At 40.2% G+C, this 24,234-nt stretch overlaps 1 protein-coding gene and 1 pseudogene across 1 annotated transcript in view; one reads left to right on the top strand and one right to left on the bottom strand.

Moving 5' to 3' along the window:
* The window catches only part of VPS13A (vacuolar protein sorting 13 homolog A), a 210,696-nt gene that overhangs the window by 29,393 nt on the left and 157,069 nt on the right, over window positions 1-24,234 (bottom strand). Inside the window, exons 55-67 of the mRNA XM_056118801.1 lie at window positions 22,903-23,056; window positions 21,503-21,649; window positions 21,224-21,305; window positions 19,638-19,707; window positions 17,954-18,056; window positions 16,293-16,406; window positions 15,345-15,487; window positions 13,377-13,458; window positions 12,339-12,452; window positions 10,635-10,710; window positions 10,384-10,547; window positions 3,638-3,683; window positions 3,410-3,533 (exon numbers count right to left, since the gene is read on the bottom strand). Coding sequence (XP_055974776.1) covers window positions 3,410-3,533; window positions 3,638-3,683; window positions 10,384-10,547; window positions 10,635-10,710; window positions 12,339-12,452; window positions 13,377-13,458; window positions 15,345-15,487; window positions 16,293-16,406; window positions 17,954-18,056; window positions 19,638-19,707; window positions 21,224-21,305; window positions 21,503-21,649; window positions 22,903-23,056 — 1,419 coding nt within the window. The remainder of the gene's footprint in view (window positions 1-3,409; window positions 3,534-3,637; window positions 3,684-10,383; window positions 10,548-10,634; window positions 10,711-12,338; window positions 12,453-13,376; window positions 13,459-15,344; window positions 15,488-16,292; window positions 16,407-17,953; window positions 18,057-19,637; window positions 19,708-21,223; window positions 21,306-21,502; window positions 21,650-22,902; window positions 23,057-24,234) is intronic.
* LOC130028049 (protein LLP homolog) lies at window positions 3,894-4,286 on the top strand (annotated as a pseudogene).

Here is a 24,234-nt window from a genome sequence, read left to right on the forward strand (position 1 = left end):
CTTTGCGAGCTCGGACGTTTGCTCACGATTGCCTGAGGCTTGTGCCAAGCTATGTTGGGGAATGAGCTCAAGAGTTTCTGAAGACAAGCATCTTTTTGTGATTTTTGGCGTTCCTCGCACAATCATGGAGGTGCTGAACCAGTCGATCATATTCCTTGTCAATGTCTTCAACAATGGCATCTCCCCAGGTTGCTGCAATAGTGCCAGAAAGATCCCAGTTGGTGGTAGTTCTGGGAGTTCTCTTTTTAAACTTTGCAGCCCTTTCTCCCTCCTCCGTGAAGTAGAATTTTGCATGAAGGAGATGGTCGTCCGATCCCATGTGGAATTTTGGGACACCAGCGACACTGGTTTGGCAAAACCATCAATTGAATATGATGTGGTCAATTTCGTTGTGGAACTGCCCACCGGGAGACTCCCATGTCCAACGTTTAGATTTGGCCTTCTGGAACTGTAAGTTACCATGGATGGTCTTGGTCGACATGATGAACTCAGACAGTCTCTCACCCAGTTCATTCCATTCTAGGCCATTGGTCCCAATGTGGAGGTCTTCGGGCAACCTTCTTGGTCTTATCTTGGCATTAAAATCGCTGACAATGATCTTGTGGAAGGTGTGGTCTTCTTTATAGAATTTCTCCAGTTCCATGTAGCACTTCTCAATTTCTTCTTCATCATAGTTGGATGTTGGTGTGTAGATGACAAAGATTGAAACTGCCGGCAATGAGCCACATCTATTCAAGTGTAAGCATCTGATTCGGGTTGTTAGGCATTCGAATGAATCAATGCTCATGGCCAAGTTTGTGCTGATGAGGATGCCTACACCGATACCTCTATTGTCACATGTTCCAAGGAACAGTTCTTCTCCAGTGTCAAAAGTGGCGTGATGTGGTCGATGCCTTCTCATCTCAGTCAGACCAATGATGTCGAACTTGATCTTCTGCGCTTGCACCATCTGCTCCTTGATGGATGCTTCTGATGCCAGTGTATGTCCATTGCAAGTACAGACAATCATTTTATGCCTACAGTGGCCAAGGAACTAAAGTAATCTCTGGGATTAGAATTCAACCAACTTAAAGGTTAACTGATCCAGGGTATCAAAGAGTTCATACAGATGGAACTGAAGGAACAAAAAAAAATACAGGAGCCAGTCACAGCAACAGAATTCAACATGCAGAGAACCTTATCAATAATACTGAAGACAAAAATACTTGCCATCACCAATACTGGAAGTGAAAAAAATAAAAGTGAATAAATGGAAGAAAATGTAAACTTTTTTTAAAAAACTTTTTAATTGAATCAGTGTGAGATAGACCCTTACAAAGCTATTCATGATTGAATTTCAGTCATCCAATATTCCAACACCCATCCCTCCACAAGTGTACATTTCCCAGTACCAGTGTCCCCAGGTTCCCTCCCATCACCCACACCCCCCACTCCCAGCCTGGCTGGCGCTTTTCTTTTCTTCCTTTCTCTCTCTTCTCTCTTCATCTCCCTCTCCCTCTGTCTCTCCCCCCCTCCTCACTCACACACATATATAATTTTGGGCATTGTGGTTTGCAATATTGATACTGAAAGTTTATCAAGAATATCCCTTTACCTACTTTTAACATTCAGTTCTTGTCCAGTGTGATCATTCCTAGCTATTATTGTCATTCTGGTTTCTTCTCTATCTTACCTACCCTCAGAACCAGACACACTTGTGGTTAGATCCAACCACTGACCAGTCCTCCCAACCCCCATTTTTTCTGGCCATGGGAATGCAGAATGTAAAATTCTTGATAGATAAGAGCAAGAGAATTAATCTCTGAATCATGGGAATACCAGAAATCTGAGCTATTCTGATGACTAAATTTTGAATATTATATTTAAACTAAAGTACAGATCTAAAGACTTGAACCCCCTTGTACAATGTTTTTCATTTATCTTTTATTTGGATTTTGGGCCACATCTTAAAGTGTCTAAGTACTCTGTGCGGTTCTGTGACCAGGGGTCACTCCTGGTAGTGAAGGGAATTAAACTGTTATCTGCACATGCAAGGTCTTAACCCTTGTACTACATCTCTCTGGCATCCCCATTCCTTTTCCACCTCAATTCTGAATTATAAGACTGAAAATTCCCAATCACAGTGAGAAACGTTACATAGCTCATAATACGATCATAACCTATAGAGGAGGAAACATGAGAAAATACAAAAGGACACATCAATGTGATCTCCACCTATCTCAAGTTGTAAATTACGTTTTATAAGCAAAAACTCTATTATTTCAGTGGTGAAAATCTGAAGAACAGCATAACTACTAAACTTCAGTGTTAAGCTATATTTAAATTGGTAAAGAATATATTTTAAAATTATTTGCACAAAGCACAACACCCAATTGGAGAGAGAGAACAAAAGGGAGTACCCTGCCACAGAGGTAGGGTGGGATGGGGGGGTGGGGGCGATGGGGGTGGGAGGGATACTGGGATCCGTGGTGGTGGGAAATGGGCACTGGTGGAGGGATGGGCATTTGATCATTGTATAATTGAAACCCAAGCACAAAAATTTGTAAGTCTACAACTGTACTTCATGGTGACTCACTAATAAAAAAAAATTATTTGCACAATTGAAAAATAAACTATGAAGAAAATCGTTAATGACAAGACCAGTGCACAATGAAAGGGTTAACAGGAGCACAGAAGCCTATATATTATATGTGTGTGTGTGTGTGTGTATATATATATATATATGTATATATATATACACATTATATATATATGTATATACTCATACTATATATAGCAGAATTTGAATCGGAAATAGAAATGTGCATTACTGATAGCTCAAAATAGAAGGCAGATACTCACACATACAAAAACACTGTCCTCCCGTTGTTCATCGATTTGCTCGAGCGGGCCCAGTAATGTCTCCATTTTAAGACTTGTTACTGTGTTTGGCATACTGAATCCAGGCTTTGCCATGGGGGCGAGATACTCTCTCGGTAGCTTGCCAGGCTCTCCAAGAGTGGTGGAGGAATCAAACCCGGCTTGTCCAGGCTGGCTGTATGCAAGGCAAACGCCCTACTGCTGTGGTATCGTTCCAGCCCATATATGTTATTTGCTAATATATAATTATCTAATTATAGTATGGTATTACATGCTTAGAATGTATTTCAATGAAGGTAACTGAAAAGTTCACTTAACCTGCCAAATCTTTCTGAAAAAGCTACTGGGAATAAACCATGAATACCTGGAGCTCTGTAAAGTGGAAATACTACAATAACAACAACTTAAAAGTCATTGAAAAGAACAGGAAGATCATCTGCAATGTGTTGTACTGTAGGCTTTGCAACGAAGTGACTCAAGTCACACAGCAGATTCATCTCATTTCTCCTGGGACAAGCACTTCCTCAGTCTCTGCTCAAAGGGAGCTCACCTCTTTATTCCCTGAAAGGTGCTGCTAGCCATGTCTATGATTCCTCCCGTTGGTCTGGCCACAGCTCCAACAAGGCCTTTCCCAACACCTTTAAAGAAACCAGCTGCTCCTTCTTTTTGGGCACCTATAAAGAGAGAAGATATTATATAACTGGATCGAGAATAAAACAAAATCAATTTGTGAAAGACTTGATAATCCATTATCAACCAAAGGTACTATGATACTTGCCTTTGATTGGTTTTGTAACAATTCCTGTTATGCCACTTACGAAACCCTAGAGGGAAAGCACAAACAAGAAATTACAATTGTTATAGGATAAATTCTGTGCATAGGGAGACAAGTCTACATATGTGCATGCAACACACACACACACACACACACACACACAGATTTTAGACTTCCAGATTCTACAAGAATGAATAGGGGGTCTTCCGGTGGCTTGAACGGTGAGCGGCAGAGTTTGTGAGTTTCTCTTTGACCAAATATGGCTAAGAGCTTGGGGGGTAAGTGGAAAAGGAAAATGTGGGCTGAAAAAAGAAAAAAAACGCCCCAAAGGAACTCGGCAGACTTAAAAGTATTCTTAAAATAGGCACTGATGTTATAATGAAAGATGTTCGAGAGACAGCAACTGTGGTGGAACCCCAAAGTTGCCAGAAGACTGAATGTGCAGAAAAGGATGAAAAATATGACATGAAAATGGAGACTGACATTAAGAGAAAGAAGAATCTTCTAGATCAGCATGGACAGTACCCTATCAGGATGAACCCAAGGCAGAGGAAAAGACTGAAGGCAAAGCGAGAGAAAAAGAAAGGCAAGAGCAGAGCAAAAGCGGCAAAAGCAGCTAAAGGTTTGGCCTGGTAGCCTCTTAAAATATTGAGAAATAGGTCTGATCTTCTTCTCCTCCCAGGTCAGTCATTACTCAAACCTGGGACTTCGCTTTCACTGCGTACGCGCCCCAGGCGTGCTCTAGGACCCTGGGCAGCCCACCATCCCTGAGTCTTTTCTTGTTTGTCCCCAACACCATGCCATTCCCTGTCCTCTTCTCCTCCAAGGTCAGTCATTGTTCAAACCAGGGCCTTTGCTTTCATCGCATGAGCCCCCAGGAATCCGCTAGGACCCTCGAACATCCCTGAGCCTCTTCCTGCTCAACCTGAATGCCCTGCCCGGTCTTCTTCTCCTCCAAGGTTGTACCCCCGAGACACACCAGGTACTTGCAGGGGGCGTGGCCTCTGCAAAAGTGAGCTTGCGGCCTAATATTGAGTCAGCCAACACTCACACTGCTGCAGGCAAATTACTCATACCCAGCAACCTCGTGTAATACCTCAGTCTCCATACCACCACACCAACATGAATAACACAAATGAGAAGGGGGATATCACAACAGAAAACAAAGAAATTCAAAAGATCATCAAAGACCACTTTGAAAGTCTGTATGCCATGAAACAAGAGAACCAAGAAGAAATGCATAAATTCCTGAATTCCTATAATCTCCCAAGGCTGAATCAAGAAGATCTAGAGTACCTGAATAGACCTATTAACATCAAGGAAATTTAAACTATAATCAAAAGTCTTCGCAAAAACAAAAGCCCAGGTCCAGATGGATTCACTAGCGAATTTTTCCAAACATTTAAAGAGGACATATAACCAGTTCTTCTCAAGCTTTTCTAGAAAAGTGAAGAAACAGAAACTCTCCCAAACAGTTTCTATGAAGCCCGTATCTCTCTAATACCAAAAGGAAACAAAGACACCACAAGAAAAGAGAACTACAGGTCCATATCCCTGATGAACACGGATGCAAAGATTCTCAACAAAATACTAGCAAAGAGAATTCAACAACTCATCAAAATGATCATACACCATGACCAAATGGGATTCACCCCGGGGATGCAAGGATTTTTAACATTTGGAAATAAATCAACATAATCCATCATATCAACAAAAGAAAAGATAAAAACCATATGATCATATCAATAGATGCAGAGAAAGCACTGGACAAGATCCAGCACCTGTTTATGATGAAAACCCTTGCCAAAATGGGGATAGAAGAGGTTTTCTCAATATAGTTAAAGCCATCTACCACAAGCCTACAGCAAACATCATCCTCAACGGGGAAAAACTAAGAGCCTTCCCCCTAAGGTCAGGGACGAGACAAGGATGCCCACTCTCTCCACTACTGTTCAATATAGTACTGGAAGTACTCGCAATAGCGATTAGGCAAGAAAAAGATATTAAGGGCATCCAGATAGGGAAAGAAGAAATTAAGCTCTCACTATTCGCAGATGACATGATACTATACTTAGAGAACCCTAAAACCTCTACCAAGAAACTCCTAGAAACAATAGGCTTGTATAGTAAAGTGGCAGGCTATAAAATCAATACCCAAAAATCCATGGCATTCCTATACGCAAATAGTGAAAGAGAAAAAAGTGACATCAAGAAAACAATCCCATTCACAATAGTGCCCCAGAAAATCAAGTATCTAGGAATCAGCTTAACTAAGGAAGTAAAGGACCTGTACAAAGAAAACTACAAAATGCTACTTCAGGAAATAAAAGAGGACACGAAAAAATGAAAAAATATCCCCTGCTCATGGATCAGTAGAATTAACATTGTCAAAAAGGCAATACTCCCCAAAGCATTGTACAAATTCAATGCTATCCCTATAATGATACCCACGACATTCTTCAAAGAAATAGAGCAAACACTCCTGAAATTCATATGGAACAATAAGCACCCATGAATAGCTAAAGCAATTCTTGGGAAAAAGAGAATGGGAGGCATCACCGTCCCCAACCTCAAACTCTACTACAAAGCAGTAAAAATTAAAACAGCATGGTACTGGAACAAAGGCAGAGCCGCAGACCAGTGGAACAGGGTTGAATATACTGACATCTACCCACAAACATATGATCATCTAATCTCTAATAAGGGAGCCAGAAATGTGAATTGGGGCAAGGAAAGCCCCTTTAACAAATTGTGCTGGCAAAACTGGACAGCTACATGCAAAAAAATGGGCTCGGATCTCTGCCTAACACCATGTACAAAAGATTGAAATGAATTAAAGACCTCAACATCAGACAGGAATCCATAAGGTACATTGAAGACAAGGTTGGCAAAACCCTCCACAACATTAAAGCTAACGATATCTTCAAAGATGACACACCACTGGCCAAGCAAGTGAAAACAGAGATAGACAAATGGAACTATCTTAAACTAAGAAGCTTCTGCACCTCAAAAGAAACAGTGACCAAAATACAAAGACAGTCTAGAATGGGAAAGGATATTCACCCAATACCCATCTGACAAGGGGTTAATATCAAGGATATACAAAGCACTGGTTGAACTTCACAAGAAGAAAACATCCAACCCCATCAAAAAATGGGGCAACAACATAGAATCTTTCTCAAAGAAGAAATCCAAATGGTAAAAAGGCACATGAGAAAATGCTCTACGTCACTAATCATCAGGGAGATGCAGATCAAAACAACAATGAGATATCATCTCACACCACACAGACTGGCCCACATCCAAAAGAACAAAAGAAACCTGTGTTGGCGTGGATGTGGCGAGAAAGGGACCCTCCTTCACTGCTGGTGGGAATGCAGACTGGTTCAACCCTTTTGGAAAACAGTATGGATGGTTCTCAAAAAATTAGAAATTGAGCTCCCACTTGACCCAGCAATACTACTCCTGGGAATATATCCTGGAGAGGCAAAAAAGTACAGTCGAAATGACATCTGCACTTCTGTGTTCATTGCTGCACAACCAAAATTTGGAAAAAACCTGAGTGCCCGAGAACAGATGACTGGTTAAAGAAACTCTGGTACATCTACAGAATGGAGTACTATGCAGCTGTTAGAAAGGATGAAGTCATGAAATTTACATACAAGTGGTACTACATGGAAAGTATCATGCTAAGCGAAATGAGCCAGAAAGAGAGGGACAGAAATAGAAAGACTGCACTCATCTGGGGAATATAAAGTAACAGAATGGGAGTCAAACACCCAGGAATAGTTGAGGTAAGTACCAGGAGGTCTGCTCCAGGGCTTGGAAGCCGGCATCACATGCTGGGGGAGAAGGCAGCTCAGATACAGAAGGGAACACAAAGTAAAGGATGTTTGGAGGACTCGCTTGGGATGTGAGATGCGTGCTGAAAGTAGACTATAGACTGAACACAATGGCTACTCAATACCTCTATTGCAAACTACAAGACCCTGAAGGAAAGAGTGAGCAAAAGGGAATGCCCTCCCACAGAAGTGGGTTGGGGTGGAGGGATGGGGTGTGGGGGGTGGGAAGGCTACTAGGATCACTGGTGGTGGTGAATGGGCACTGGTGGAGGGATGGGTACTCGATCATTGTATAACTGAAACCCAAGCACGAAAGTTTGTAAGTCTACAAATGTACCTCATGGTGTTTCACTAATAAAAATAAATAAATAGAAATAAAATTAAAATATGTAATTAAAAATATTGAGAAATACCATACAGAACAGTTCTTTGATAAATGTGTACACTGATTACAGTTTCTAACAAATGAAAACTCTGGTTTCAACTTGACCTTTTCCTTCAGTTCATAATTTCCCGCTTTTTTTTTTGAAACTTGAATGCTTCCTTTTGTGAATGTAATCTATATTGATATTGTAACTGGATGCTGTCCAATATACAGGATTATCAGTCATCAAAATTCTATCCTGTATTAGTATGACTTTTTTGTTCTTAGTACAGATAAAACATGTCATACTGACAGATTTGAGCTAACTAAAATTTTAAAACTTAATTCTGAAACATAAAAATCTTTTCTGGATCAGAAAGTACGGGAGTAGGGTGCTTGCCTACTCAGCTGACCTGGGTTCAATCCCTGGTATCCCATACAGTTCCCCAAACCTGCCAGGAGTGATCCCTGAGCACAGTGTGGCACAGATCCTGGCTCTTGGAGCTGAAGAGTACAAATTTTAAGTCTGTAGCTGTGACCCTGGTTTGGATCCTAGCATCATGTATTATGGTCCCCATTTCTACCCAGCACTGTCAGGTATGTCCCCCTCCCCGACTCTGTATCTTATAAGTGGTAGTACTTTGGAGCTCTGATGTCCTCTATTTCAAAATAAAAGACGTCTTATGTGTGGTGTTTGAAGGGCTTTTCTTTAATAAACTTCTAAGGTTTCCAGTATCAGAAAAGACCAAATTCTTTAATGTATAATTTTTATTGTAGATTTGTAGATGTTATAGTAATATGTACAAATCCATTTGCTTTATTTTGAGGGATTACTTTATGTTCATCATTTTGTTGTGTTCGATAATATATCATGTTGTCTAATATATTTTCTACAAATGCATCTTATTTATATCCCAAAATTTCAATAGCAATATATCTTCCTCAGACTTAAGTTTCCTAGACACCTGGTGGCAAAATAGTTTTTTGAACATGTAATTTGGGAGAATGCTATTAACATAAAATTCACAAAAAATATTAGCTTTGCATGTTCTTAGAGAGTTCTGAAATAAAGAAACCCATTTAACTAACTTCAACTCTTTGAAACCAGTACTTGAGTCATAGAACGTTTCAAATTTCTATTGGAAATCTTACTATAATAAAAACTGTTTTTTGTTAAGTTTGCCTTAGCATAGTTTAGGTAATAAGGTAAAGGTAAAGGCCCTCCCGTTGATCGTCGATTTGCTCGAGCGGGCCCAGTAACGTCTCCATTGGAGACTTGGTTGTTACTGTGTCTGGCATATCGAATACTCTCGGTAGCTTGCCGGGCTCTCCGAGAGGGGCGGAGGAGTCGAACTCGGGTCGGCCATGTTGGCCGCTTGTAAGGCGAACGCCCTACCCGCTGTGCTATCGCTCCAGCCCATGTTTGTTTGTTAATGTGTTGGCTTTTTGTTTTGGGGCCGCACCTGGTGATGCTCAGGGGTTACTCCTGGGTCTGAACTCAGAAATTAATGCCGGCAGTGCTTTGGGGAACCATATGGGATACCAGGGATCAAGCCACATTCAAGGCAAGTGTCCTACCCACTGTACTCTCTTTAACCTATAGTTTATTAATTTCAACTATTTACTTTTTAATATTTCTTCTGGAATGTCGTTGTAATCATATTGACTATCATCGTATGTTCACTCAAATAAGCAGTATTTATTGTGTATGCATCTCATGCGGGCAGGACCTTTTCCCAGTTCTGGAGACTCAAGGATCAACTCAGGATTTCTCCTGTCTTGATCTGAGACATTTCTACTCAGAAGATTCTCCGGACTTTGAGGGAAACTGAATTTAAGTGCCCTGCACCTGGCCAGGGTTCTATTCTGACACTCTGTGATCACTGAGCTTCCCTGAGTGCAACCCTGAAGGACACCAGTAGCCCTGGGATGGCAGAGTAATCCCTGGAACACTAGTTCAGGAGCAGCATTGCATCCTCGGGTCTTTGCTTTGAACTGTGGGCCACTGGGCGGAGGACCTAAGAAACTGCATGCAGCAGTGGGGTCCCGGGCCTCCTGAGCACTTCTTGGGAACCCCCACCCCTCCACAGTGCCATCTCTTAGAACAACATCACAGTTCACTGGTAGAGAATTATCTACGTTAGCTGTTCCCTGGAGGCTTTAGTATGAAACTTGATACCTGTAAAAGACCTAAAGATTTCTGTAATAGACTTCTCAACTTAGTGGTGAGTGGATCCTTTTTAAAGACTTGGAATATTTTCTCAGAAGCTAATAAAAATTGTGAGTTGGAAAAAAAATGAATATATGGGGTCAGGGGCTTGGGTCACACCTGAGAGTGCTCAGGGCTTATTCCTGGCTCTGTGCATAGGGAGCACTCATGGTGCTGTGTAGTGGGAGGCCAGTGAGAGATTTTATACTGGTCACAACCCAGTGTTCCTCAGCATCCAAAGAATACTTCCTGGAGGAAAATTATATGCCTATTTCCTGATTCACAAAATAAGGCTTTAAAAGACCTTCTTTAAAATGTTCACAGCACTTCTTACCGAAACCAAGCCTTTTCCTCCCCGAGTGATGCCTTCTCTAAGGCCTGCTGGCTGTTTATTCATGGCTTCTCTTCTCTTCTGTTGATAGTCTTCATCCAGAGTCATTGCTGCAACACCTTTAGCCATAGCGCCAGTGATTTTGGAGGCAGCGCCAGCTAAGCCACCTATCAGAAATGAAAATACCTTCAGTCAAAGTAAACGTCACACTGCTTTTGAGCACAGTCCTGTTTGGCAGGAATTTCTTCTCTTACCGACAGCTCCACCAACCAGCGCCTTCAGTCCAAGGGCCATGCCTTCCACAAACTCTTCAGGTCCCTGGATGGCTCCCTGTGGGGAGAAGGATCCTAATCAAACAGGGTGTACATCTTTAAAGACGGGCTGGGCTTACAGTGTGCGCCAGGGGGAAATGATTCTGGCACATCAGGCCCCCGCTGAAGCATGACATGCAAGGAAGCCATGACATCTACTCCCAGGAAGGTGTATGATGGTGACTGGAACCGACTTCCAGACAGACTGTGGGGAGAGTCCCTAGGGTGAGGGACACCCAGTGCCAGCAGAGCCCATCCTGTGGGTCTGTGCGGGAAGAGCACAAACCCACTGGGCCAAAGACTTCTATTTCAGGCTCTCTGACAAAGAGTTTAGCACGAACAGCTACTGTAGATTTCAAAGAAGCAATCCTTTGTATTTCTCAGGGGATGAGCCTGCACAGCAGTGTTGGGGCCCCTCCCAGTGACACTTTGCAAACTATGCCTGATGGTTCAATGCTGGGCCCTAGCCTGGGTTTACTAGAGCCACCCAGAAGTCTGAGGCACCTGGAAGCCTCCCTGTGATGCTGGACATCATACAGGATCAGGGACACTGCCTGACCCAGGGACGTAGCCAGACACTGCCCCTTCTACGCTCATCTCGTTGATTCTACTCTCATTTTTATCACTCTGATTTTTGTCTCCACCCTTTTCCTGACTTTGGGTTTCATTTGCTCTTCCTTTCCTCCTTCTTTGGCCTAAATGCTATCACAATTACTTCCAGTACTACATTGAATAGAAGTGGTGTGAGTAGGCAACCTTGTTTTGTGCCTGATCTTTGAGGGAAACATTTTAGATTTTCCCCACTGAGTATGTCTGCTGTGGGCTGTGGTAAATGACTTCAACTATATTGAAGAAAGTTCCTTCAATTCTCATTGTGTTGAGTTTTTTTTTTTTTTAATCATGAATGGGTGCTGGATCCTGTCAAATGCTTTCTCTACATCTGCTGATATGATCATATGGTTTTTACTTTTTCTTTTGTTGATATGGTGTATTATGTTGATTGACCAAGTAGGATGAATCCTACTTGGTCATGATATATTATCTTTTTGATGAATCGTTGGATCCTATTTGCTAGTACTTTGTTGAGGATCTTAGAATAATCATAATTTTTGCTATTTACTGTTCATAGGTGGTGAGATGGGTCAAAGGGCTGAAGCATGTTCTCTGCATGTGGGTTCCTGGGTTCCATCCTGTCATGGCCTCCTGGGCTCCCCTAAGCACCTCAGCAAAGCCAGGAATGGCATCTGAGCACTATGACATAGCAGTCCCTGCTCTGGTAGGTGTGGCCACAAACAGAAAAGGCAGAGATACCCCTCGCAGAGTTACACTTACTGCTGAGCATACCATGCAAAGCAGAAGTGATCACAATGATTTCTCAGCCACCAGTCTAATTTTATCCATACATAATCTTTCCAACAGAACACTTGTTGACAATTAAACTCCTATATTTAAACTCTTACATAAAGGTTGAGGGAAAAGTTTCTTATTCCACTGTAATTTATCAGAATCAAAATTACAAGTGTTTGCATAAAATAAGGTCCCTGCTGTGTCCCCTAAAATGTTTACACAATCAACTTTGGTTAAAAATTGCAACATATTATCTATCAAAAGTTTAATAAGTGTACAATGTAAAGATAACCATTTTACCTGGTAAGGTTCATAAAAAAATGCTTCTACACCTTCAGAAAATTCTCTAATCAAGCCAAAGGGATTTCCCAAAACTTCAAGTCCAAGAATGAGTACATACATCTGCTTAATAGCCTAAAAATAAAAGAACATTATTAATTAACTTGGAAAATCAGAAATAATATTCTTTCATATACTGAATATATACATATATGCAGTTTTTTCAACTTAAAACACACTACATACACTTTCAACACCCAAATAAAAGACCTTATTCATCAGCAGTTCATTTATTCCTAGTCTACTGATTTTTGAGGCAACCTAAGCAGTGCTGGGGTCCCGCAGGGCTATCCCTGTGAGAGATTGGGTGTCCGAGACAGTGAGCTCAGGGCCTGTGAGTCACAAGACAGGCACACGCTGTATCCCTGTTTACTGGATCCTCTACCTTTACGTTCCAGACACAACTTGGCATTAGAATATTAGACATAATATAGTATGCTTAGTATTCAAGATTCTTCCAGTTTTACCACAAATGATAATGGCACTTATTAGCACAATCACTATATAGACAAGCAAAGGATACAGGTCAAATTAGTCCTGGTATCCCTAGTGGGTAAATTGCATAAACAGGAGCTAAACTCAGATCTCCCAAGTAATGCCTCAGAAACTGTAACATGGTTTGACACAAAACAAGCCATGAAATAAAAACAGTCCATGAAAGTTAAATTCTGACTCTCTTAGGATTAAAGGATCCTGTATTCAATAATTAGGTCACTAATATATAGCTCCCCCTGAGACAACTAAGTGTGATGAGTAAGAAACAAATTTATGTTTATCTAGTTGTACTCAGAAACACATCTCTGGTAGTGGCTAAAAGTATAGAAAAAAAAAATTAAATGGTGTTTAAGATCAAGTTTGATATTTCTGAGGGAAAAGTGTTTAAAATATTTGAAAATGGCAATTTATTTATTTGGCAAATTTACATTATACGTGCACAGACACAATAGCTTCATTGTTATATATTACTCTGTTCTTTTGTAAGATACATCTCACACAAACCTGTTTTGAATAGTGTTTTATTACTTCAGACTGTAATTCAGATGTTGTTTGAAACTGATAGTTGAGTTCAAAAAAAGCCAGCCTGGAAAAACATATAAAAATATAAATATATATGCATGTAATGAGATGTTTTTAATAGCAGTATTTTATTTTATTTGAATTTTTCAGTAATACTCTTCAAGGACACAGAACAAACACTCCTATACTTTGTCTGGGAACATAACATTAGCCAAAACAGCCAAAGTATTTCTGAGAAAAAAGAAGATGGGCACTATTGCAATCACTGATCTTAATCCACACCACAAAGCAAGTTACCAAAACAGCATGAACATGGATTAAAAAGTCTCTCAGTATAATGAGATACAAGACAAGTCCAGAAGTAAATCTTCAAAAAAGTGAACATTAAGTATCAGAGCAAAAAAGTCTTTAATAGATGGTGCTGGGAAAAAAAGTGAGCTACTTATGAGAAAAGAAAGAAAGAATAAAAAAAAGAAAAAAGAAAAAAGAAATTGGCTATCTAACATTAGATATTATCAGATTCAGTCCTGAGGTGAGGTCCAACAGAACAAAACAAAAAAAATGACTGCCGAGTACTGACATCAGAGGAGTCTGCAATAATTCTATTGGCTAAGAAAGTAAAAGCAAAAATGAGTAGGCAGAACCACTACAACCTAAAAACTTTATGTACTGTGAAGGAAACCATGGCTAAAACCAAAAGGCTTTCAACATAAAGGGAGTAAATATTTCCACACCATACATCTGACAGTGGGTTAACACTCAAGCTATATAAAGTATTCAGAACTCAGTAATAAAGCAAACACCCCACCAAATACCGGGGAAAGGAGCTGAGTAGGCAATCTGTCATCAGAGAAGACATAAATGGACAGGTATATGAAAAATTCATACAAGCATATTCAACATGTATGTAACATGTAAGTTCATATGTGTTATGTAACAGGTATATTAAAAATTATACACCCCCAGTGATTATCAGGTAAATATAAATCAAAATGACAAAATGTGATAAGCTAACACCACGAGAATGACTAATATAAACTCCCAACAGAATCGAGTACTAAAAATTTTGGAGGAGTCAGAGAAATACTACAACAGGTAGGGTGCTATTTTGCATGGGTTTGACCCTGGTTCAATTCCTGTACCACATAAAGTCCCCTGAATCCTGCCAGGAGTGATCCCAGAGCCAGAAATAAGTTGCGATTATTGTCAAAACAAAACTAAAACTAAAAACCTTGATGCACCAATGTGGTGAAAAAGGAGCTCTCCTTTATGGAGGTGGACAAAATGGTCAAAGCAGAATGGAGACGTCTGAAAAATTAAGACTCACAGGACTCAACAATTCCCTCAACTACAGGAACACAAAAACATTAATCCAAAAATATATACACACATCCTTATTCACTGCAACACTATTTCCAACAGCTGAGATCTGGAAACAAGTCAACTTCCCAATGACAGACAAGTATCACTGCAGTAAAAGATGCTGCAGTAAACATATAAACAAATAAGCTATAGGAAAATATGAAATCTTGCATTTCGCTACCGAGTTGGCATGGAATTGGAAGGGGTTATGTTAAGTGAATTAAGTAAATTTACTTAGAATTTACTTAAAAGAAAGGCAAATGTCTTATGATCTTATGTGAAGGAACAAAGAAAGTGAATGGATGTTGGAGAATGAAAACAAATCCTTGGAATCTAACAACAGACATGAAATTACCAAGTGGGGAGAGGAATAAGATGGGCAATAAAGCACTAATAAAAAATATATATGGAAAAAATAATAACAGCCCTTGCTGTTCAAGTTATTGTTACCAATAACATGTTACTTAAAATACATTTAACAGTAAAACTATTTTGCATATGATTTGAATGCATCCATGTTTCACGTAACATTGTTAGTTGCATATCGAATGGACTCCTATCATGTACAAATCTAATTGTCAAACATACTTGAAAATGACATCTTGGATATCTGTGAGAGTGGCACCAATACTCTTCAGCAAAAGATTTAGAGAATATACAGCAATCAGTGCTCCATTCTGTCCTGAATCTTTAGTTTCTTTACCGGAACTCAATGAAACACTTAAATGTAACTGCAGAGATAAAGAGATGAATATTGTCACTGTTTATGTACAAAGACAAAATTAACTTTATTCTTCAACATTTTTAAACTCTAAATTTCGTGTTAAGAACTTACATTCAATACTGTTCAATCCTTCTTTTTTTTTTTTTTTTTTGCTTTTTGGGTCACACCCGGCAATGCACAGAGGTTATTCCTGGCTCATGCACTCAGGAATTACTCCTGGTGGTGCTCGGAGGACCATATGGGATGCTGGGAATCGAACCCGGGTCAGCTGCTCCAGCCCTCAACCCTCTATTCTTAAATCGAATTCTTTATCAGTTTAAAAGTTATATACACAATAGGCATAAGATTTTGAAAACTGTTCCAAAAAAGTTAGCATACAGAGAAACAAAATGTTAGGCTGAGACAGAACTACAAAGGGGCAAGTCCTCCAGTACAGTGGGTAGGGTGTTTCTCTAGCACGCAGCTGACGCAGGTTTGATCCCAGCACCATATATGGTCCCCTGAGATCCTGCACCCCCTCCCACCAGCACTGCCAAGTTTGGCCCCAAAACCAAAGAAGAAAAAGAGACAAAGACAAAAAGTCATATATATATATGTATATATATTATTTTTACATGGTGAATCTATTAAGAATAAATAAAAATGTTAAAGCAGTTTTACCGTTTTTCATTTTTATTTATAATTGTGAACAGACTTGATATGCTATTAGAGAATGAAATTTTAAATATTATATTCTCCCTGCCAAATAGATCAGCTAATATACTATTACCTAGATTATCAAATATATTTAAAATGGTATATTGTTCTCGTACCTTGATTGGCGATATATGAAAGTACTCATAGAAACCAACTGGTGATGAATCTACAAATGAAACTGTTCTACAATCATCAAGGAAAGACTGCAAATCTTTCTGAAAATTTTCAACCTGCAAGGAAACATATAAATTAAAAACCTAAGGGACCTATATATATATTTTATTATATATATAATAAATTTTTTGTTAAGAACTTACATTCAGTACTGCTTAGCACAGCGGGTAGGGCGTTTGCCTTGCACGCGGCCGACCCTATCGGCCCAGGTTCGATTCCTCCGCCCCTCTCGGAGAGCCCAGCAATCTTTCCCGCATGGCAAAGCCTGGTAAGCTACCCATGATGTATTCAATATGCCAAACACAGTAACAACAAGTCTCACAATGGAGACGTTACTGGGCCTGCTCGAGCAAATCGATGAACAATGGGAGGACAGTGCTACTATACATATGGTCAGCATTCACAGACTGTATGACAATCCTCTGTAATACTGGAAAGCTGTCACCTCAGATGGACCCTAACATCTCTAAAGCTGCGAAATCTGTATTTGTGTCCTGGAACTGCCATCCCAAACCATAAATGCTTTCTTCAGAATTTTAGTTGTTGTTGACGCTATTGTATCTGGTTTGGGGGGGCCACCCCTGGGGGTGCTCAGGGGAACAAATGTAGTGCCAGGGATGCAAGGCAAGCACCTTAACCCCCACTGGAAAGGAACTCACAAGGGTCCCCATAATTTTCCTTGTGGGACAGGGTGAGCAGAACTCATTGGGATTCTCCTTGCCTCCTACAGAGTCTGTTCTCAGGTAACAGATAACTCTTGTCTCAATATCCAGCTCCCAAACTCTGGCTGAAAGGTCCTGCCTGTCCAGAGGACTCAGGGGTGTTCAGAGGCATAGCACCTCACAGGCACATATACACAATAAAATAAGAAAAGATAAAGTCATGAGAAAAGATAAATTCATGCAATTTGCTGCAATATGGAGAAATATGGAGAGTAATGTTGAGTTTTGAAATAAGCAGGGAGAGAACAGACTCAGAATGATCTCTCTTATATGTGAGATATAAAGAAAGTTCATAAGGGACTATCAAATACCCAACAGCAATAGAAATAAAGAGCAGGAGAACTGGAGTTTAGTAGGAAGCTTGGAACTGGGGTGGCGGTGGGGAATAAGTCAGGGAAGGGAATAGGACAATGGGAGAGAAGAAAAGTCGGGGGTGGGGTGGGGACAGAAGCTGGACACACTGGTACAAGGGAGTGGGCACTGGTGAAGGGACTGGTGCTGGAACAACATGTACATGAAATTCAATCAGAAGTATCTTTATAACTTTGCAATCCTCACTGATTCAACTTTTTAAAAAATGTGATGTTTTACTCAAGTATTTGAGTATTTTCCTACATTAGCGTAACAAAAGATTTTCAAAATTAGCTTGAAACAGTGGCCAAGGAGGCAACACGGGGGTTATGGCACAAGCACATATCTGGTACCTCTTCAATCTTGACACAGCCCTAGTGTGTCTGGGATGTAGCCCTGAAGGCTCCGGCTGCAGGAAAGCACTGCATCCCGGAAACCCAGCATTTAAGCATGTTCAAAAATTCATAATGATCTCATTTTGGTAGCAGTCCTCTTTCATTAATTCTTCCTTCACAACACTATTGTCTTACCTCTGTTTTTTCAGCCCCTGCTTCTGTAATCAGTTCCGCCAAAGCATATATAAATCCAAGGTCTAGCCTGAGATCCATTTCCTGGATCAATACTTTAAAATACCTGTATTACAAAGCAGAGAACATTTGAAAAGCATGAATTAGTAACTGCACTAGGAAATGAGCAACAGACAGTTCAAAGGCAAGAAAATGTCTGCACACGGAGCCCTAGGCTGAGCCCAGGGCTATAAGCCCTCTCATCATCACATTGCTGCTCTGCACCAAGGTGCGTCCTTGCCAAAAAATGGAAAAGGGATGGGCTAAAAAGCTTAAATGAATTAAAAAAATATGGAAATGTTGCTTGTGATAGCTACAAACTATAAAAATCCCTAAAAAAGAAAATACTTTTATTTTTTTGCTTTTTGGGTCACACCCGGCGATGCTCAGGGGTTACTCCTGGCTCATGCACTCAGGAATTGCTCCTGGCTGTGCTCGGGTACCATATGGGATGCTGGGAATCGAACCTGTGTTGGCCATGTTGGCTGCGTGCAAGGCAAACGCCCTACCCGCTGTGCTATCGCTCCAGCCCCAAAAGGAAATACTTTTAATCATAGAATAGCATGAGTGATAAGAAAGTGCAACTATACACAGAAAATATATACTGTTTAAAAAAATTAATTTAGGAAAAGGGAAAAGGAAAAAATGTAATATAAATATAAAATATCGATTATATAATATAAATATTTACAATATTTCTATTTATTTTAATATAAAAAAAACTGAGCTGGAGCAATAGCACAGTGGGTAGGGCATTTGCCTTGCACACGGCCGACCCGGGTTTGATTCCTCTGTCTCTCTTGGAGAGCCCGGCAGGCTACAGAGTATCCCTCCTGCATGGCAGAGCCTGGCAAACTCGATTTGATGTATTCGATACGCCAAAAACTGTAACAACGAGTCTCACAATAGAGATGTTACTGGTGCCTGCCCAAGCACATCGAAGGATGGTGCTATAACAAATCAAGAGAACAAAAAACATCTATGCTGATGACAGAGCTGAAGAAACAAATTTAGAGAAGTTACACATAAATAGATGTTTCATCAACATCCCACGTCTTAAATGGGTGTGACTGAATTTTAAACAATTTCTTTTCTTCTTCTGGAAATAATTACGACTGAGACACATGCAATTTAGAATCAAATATTGTTAATACCCATGTGTGTTTCATTCAGAGCTCCAACAGCCTCACCAGATTCTTTAAGATTAGTAAGAGTTTTTACTCCCTGAGTTCAGTTTAACTCGCAACACACCACTGGTGGCTCACACTTGAATGTGGGTTAATTAAGACAAACTGCAGTGTCAGCATCAACGTGTTACTATTGTACACTTAAAACCTGACCATTTAAAATTATTTTTCCTATTTTGGGCCTCCCATGCAATGCTCAGGGACTGCTCCCAATTCGACCTGACCAACCAGGTTGGACCATTCAGCACCGGGGCAGGGACTTCGAGGAGCCACCAAGGCCACACCTGGTATGTGATGGGGGGAGGGCCACGTGGGGAAAGAAGCCTTGTGCATACAGGCATGTGCTCCAGTCTTCTGAGCTAGTTCCCAACCATAAAATTAACGCTTCAAAAGATTATGGTCAACTCTTATTTAAATCAAAACAGAAAATGAGCACACAAAAATCATAATGAAACACTTACTTAATGAGTGTTATGTGGGAATGCCCTGCAGTCCTCATGACAATACTGACATCGATGAAAGGTTTTGGGGCTGAAAAGGTTACAGATTATGGTCAATTCCATAATGCACTCGGTAAGAAAAAGATAAGCATTTTCTTGCAATCTAATGCACATTACAACTCACTTTAAATTACATCAGTGGTTAATTTAATCACCAAGATCAATTACACTACTGATATTTACAAGATCTAGTATAATCTTAATTTATGATTTTGTAATTTTAAAATGTTATCTGTATTTACGCTATGGATATCTAAACTTTAAAGTAGTGATCTTTAAACTAGAAATATACATTAGAATCATCAGGTAAACCGAAAACACAGAGGTTTTTGCTCTTGCTTTGGTCGAGGAGTTTGGGCAAGCATAGTGGCAAAACAAGCTTGAGAGTAAGACAGTCCCTTGGATCAAAGGTTTTCAACCACTGGTCTCTGGACTGGTGCTGGTCCACAGAAAGTCCTTCCAGTTCTCATGAAAATTATTATTCCTTTACACACATTACACCTGTTTACAGAGTAAATCATAAGTGTTGATAGGAAAATGTTTATATTATAAATAATGCTTTCATTTCTGTGTCAGCAGCCCATGAAATATTTCTCCAATTTTCACCAGTCCAGAGGTACAGAATGGTAGAAAACAAATGCCTCTGGTAATTTACGGCACATCACGGAGAGGGTGAGGGAGAGACGGTCAAGCCAAGGGAAGGGTAAAAATGGCAAAGAACTCAAAGAGGGGACGGGGGTTAGCAAAGGAAGGCGGAGAGGACCTAGCAGAAGTCTTGTCTGGAGAACAGAGGTGTTTCTATGGGAAGAAAGCACCTTGAAATTGAACTTCCTCACAATTTACCCAAAGGTCCTAGGGTGGTTTGGGGGGAAAAGGGAAGAGAGTTTCCCAAGTGGTGCTCGAGGGTCTGGAGGTCACTTCCTGAGAAACTTGGCCCCAAGGGCCAGCTCAGTGCTGGTGACCAGGGATGTGGTGGAGCTCAGGCCTGTGCTGCCAGGTTCACGGGGGTCAGGGGCATACAACACAAGAGCTCGGATCCCATCTCGCAGCGGTCCCTAGTGGTCTTTTAGTTTTCTTAAACTTTATTTTAGGCACTGTGGTTTAACAAGACTGTTAAAGGCAGGGCTTCTTGCATAATTCCGGCACCACACCTGCCACCAGAGTGTCCACTTCCCTCCACCACGGACCCAGCACTGAGCCCCCATCCTCCTCCATCCCTCACCCCACCCCCACAGAGAGCTTCCTACCGAAGACCTGTTCTCAGTTTCTGTGGCCTTGAGGAATGGCTGACAAATGTAGTCATGGATACACATAAAATATAGGGAGATTTTTTTAAACTGCATTTCTAAATCCTTAAATATACATTGCTAATCTTTTCTTCAGCATTCAGAGTTTTGTTGAAGGATCTGTAAAACACTTGCTGGAATTTTCAAGTTGTTTAATTTTCTAATGAGTCTACAGAAACTAAAGACTGATTTCATTTCACATTTTTAGAGCAAAATAAATCATATAACCATTTTTACGGCAATCTGAAAATACAAACAAACCTGAATCCATGGTGACCGATTTGGGAGGTTTAATAGGATAAAACACAAAAGGAAATATAGCACCATGTATCTGGTTTTGGATCTAAGAAAATAAAAAATAGATCAGTATATTAATACGTTAACATTCAACTTGACTAGAATAACAGAATCTAAGAAGAAAGAATAAAAACGTCTACTCTAATATTGAAGCTACAGTATTAGATAAAATACACCATGGAAATTTTTTTGGTCTATTGACAGTTTTCATTAATTTACAATGACTATTCTGTCAAAACTCACCTGTACTCTGTAAATCTGAATCCTAAATGATGACTGGTGAGCAGATGAGTTATACTCTACTTTCAATGCTGGCAGGTAATTTCTCCGTATAGCTATTACATGTGGTTGCAGAATTTTCATGTTAGTTCCACTAGGTGTGAAGCGAACCTGAAAAATAGAAGCCCCCCCACAAAATAATGGAACTTTTCTCTGTTCATAACTGAGAAATTCAATTACAAATTCTTCTCTTTTTTCTTTGTTTGTTTTTTGGCCACACCCAGTGGTACTAAGGGTGCACTCCCAGCTCTGTGGCACAGGGTCACCTGACAGGCTCGAGGGCTCATACAGCATGCCGGGGATGGAACCGGGTCATCTGCATGCAAGGTAAGAGCTCTACCCACTGTACTATGGTTCCGGCCCTTTAAGAAATCCTTTACAAACAAACAAACAAACAAACAAAAAAAAAAACTTAAGCACACTGGTGCCAGTGCTGCAATTTGTATTAAACCACATCCAGTGGGAGCTGCTTGTGGCACCTGCCCGTGTCTGCCTGTTAAAGATCTTATTAAATTATGCTAAATTTCATTATGTTCAGAGTAAGAGCGTTTTAGCCCATATTCATAAATTTCACATACTCATCATCTCATTGGAGGGCAAACCTACTTTGTGCTCAGGAGTGACTCCCGGTTGTACTCAGGGGTCTAGATATAGTGATAGGGATTCGAGCTGGGGTTGGCTATAATCAAGTCCCCAAATCCTGTACTCTCTCTGGCCCATCATTTTCACATATTCATAATCTTTACGGTTTAACTGTATCACTTATACTTGAGTTTGATGAGGACACACCTGGCAATGCCACACCTAGGGCTTTCTACATGCCAGGCATGTGTTCTATTACATGAGCCACACTCCCACTCATCACTTCTTGTATTTAAAAAAAAATCTACAATAATAAAAAAATCAAGTGATAAAAGAGAAAGATAAATAAAACATACTGGTCTCTTGTTAACCCAAGAAATATATCACTAGAATATTGAGAACATCTGAGCTAAAATTAAATTCTTTAAGTGGGGACAGAGTGATAGTACCACTGGATGTGGTCCAAAAGCCAAAAACAGGAAAAACAATGATCTCTTCAAAAAGAATTTACATAGGCCCAGAGAAATACCATGGGTAAGGTACTTCCTTGCCTGTACAAGGACAAGAATGCTGGTAGCACACCTGGGCTCCTGAGCACAGAGCAAGGAACAGTCCCTGAGCCAAGGATGGTTCCCTACCAAAGTAATAGAAGTTCATAGAAAGTAATGAGATAGTATAGTGCTCAGTTTTCAAGAAAATCAGGCTTTTCTTAAAAATTCACTAGTGATTCTTCTAATTATGAGATAAAAATTAAAACCCATATCAATACTTAAAAATGTTACCGGAACATTTGTGTCCAGCTCAACAAGTTTATCTTCAGCAGGGGAAGATTCAATATAGTCCTTAAATTCTTTCTCTAACTTCTCAGTATGTTTTACACTCATTGGCTTCCATCTTGCCTTCTTCTTGGGTTTTATCTCCCAAACCACATCAGAACTTATTTGTAGAGGCAAAAAATCAAAACAATTTATAAGCATTTTCAATTTAAGAAAATTATTACATGAATCATATTTTCAGTAAAAATTTGCAATATCCTCAGTTTATGAGCAAATCGAAAAACTTGGAATGCACTCCAACCAGCATTTATTCAACTCCCATTCAGGCACTGTTCAAAGTAGTTGTGTTTGATCAAAGTAGATCTGTGAACTCTGTTGCCATACAGAATTTTACCGTTTGGTATTTTTGCTTCTGCTCAGAGCTTACTCCTGGCTCTGTGCTAAGGAATCACTCTTGGTGGGCTCAGAGGATCATATGTGATGTGAGGGATCAAACCTGGGTTGTCTGCATGCAAGGCTAACCTCTTACCCACTGAACTATCACTCTCCTCTCCAGCACTTTATTTTAAATGATAGACAATAAAAAGTAAATATATTAAATCAATACATTTTCATATATTAGGAGATGAGAAAGCTTCTGAAAGAGGAAAAAACTGACTGGGCAAGACAGATCTGGTATACACAGATTTGTAAAGAGGCGGGGTTGAAGTATGAATTAAACAGAGGGGCCAAAAGGGACACAGTGAGAGGGGAGGGCTCAGCACCACTAAAGGAGAAGGAGGAGCTCATGAGCAGACAACAGAAGCGCCTAGAGGGTGGAGAGTGGGCTGTGCAAAGACTCTCAACAGAGCAGTGAATGGGCATTCTAAGAATACACTGAAAGGAAAAGAGGAAATTCCTAAAGGTTCTGGACTGGGGCTGGAGACAGGCAGAGGGAGTTTTTCTTGCCTAGAGACATGACAAGTTAGATCCCTGGCAGGCCAGAGTCCCTTGGGTATCACCAGGTGTGATCTTTGAGCACTGATCAAGGAGAAAGCCTGAGCATTGCAGGTGGATGTGGCCCCAAACAACAGTAACAAAAACATATTCTTTTAAAAAGGAAGAAAAGTCAGACAATGGGAAACACTAAATAAAACCAGAGAATTCTGTAAGGTCTGAATTTTATTCTGAAATAACAAACCACTGAAATACAATGGCAAGGTCTGGCTTGATCTTTATTAAAAAAGCATTTTTTTTAGATTTTATTTTAGACAAAACAAACATTTTAGATAAACACACCATTTATTATTTTAAGATTTAGTAAGGTGGAAAAAAGGAAAGATGATGGTTCACTTACAT

Source organism: Sorex fumeus, unplaced genomic scaffold (assembly GCF_029834395.1).
Source record: "Sorex fumeus unplaced genomic scaffold, SorFum_2.1 ptg000038l, whole genome shotgun sequence".
Lineage (NCBI taxonomy): Eukaryota > Metazoa > Chordata > Mammalia > Eulipotyphla > Soricidae > Sorex > Sorex fumeus.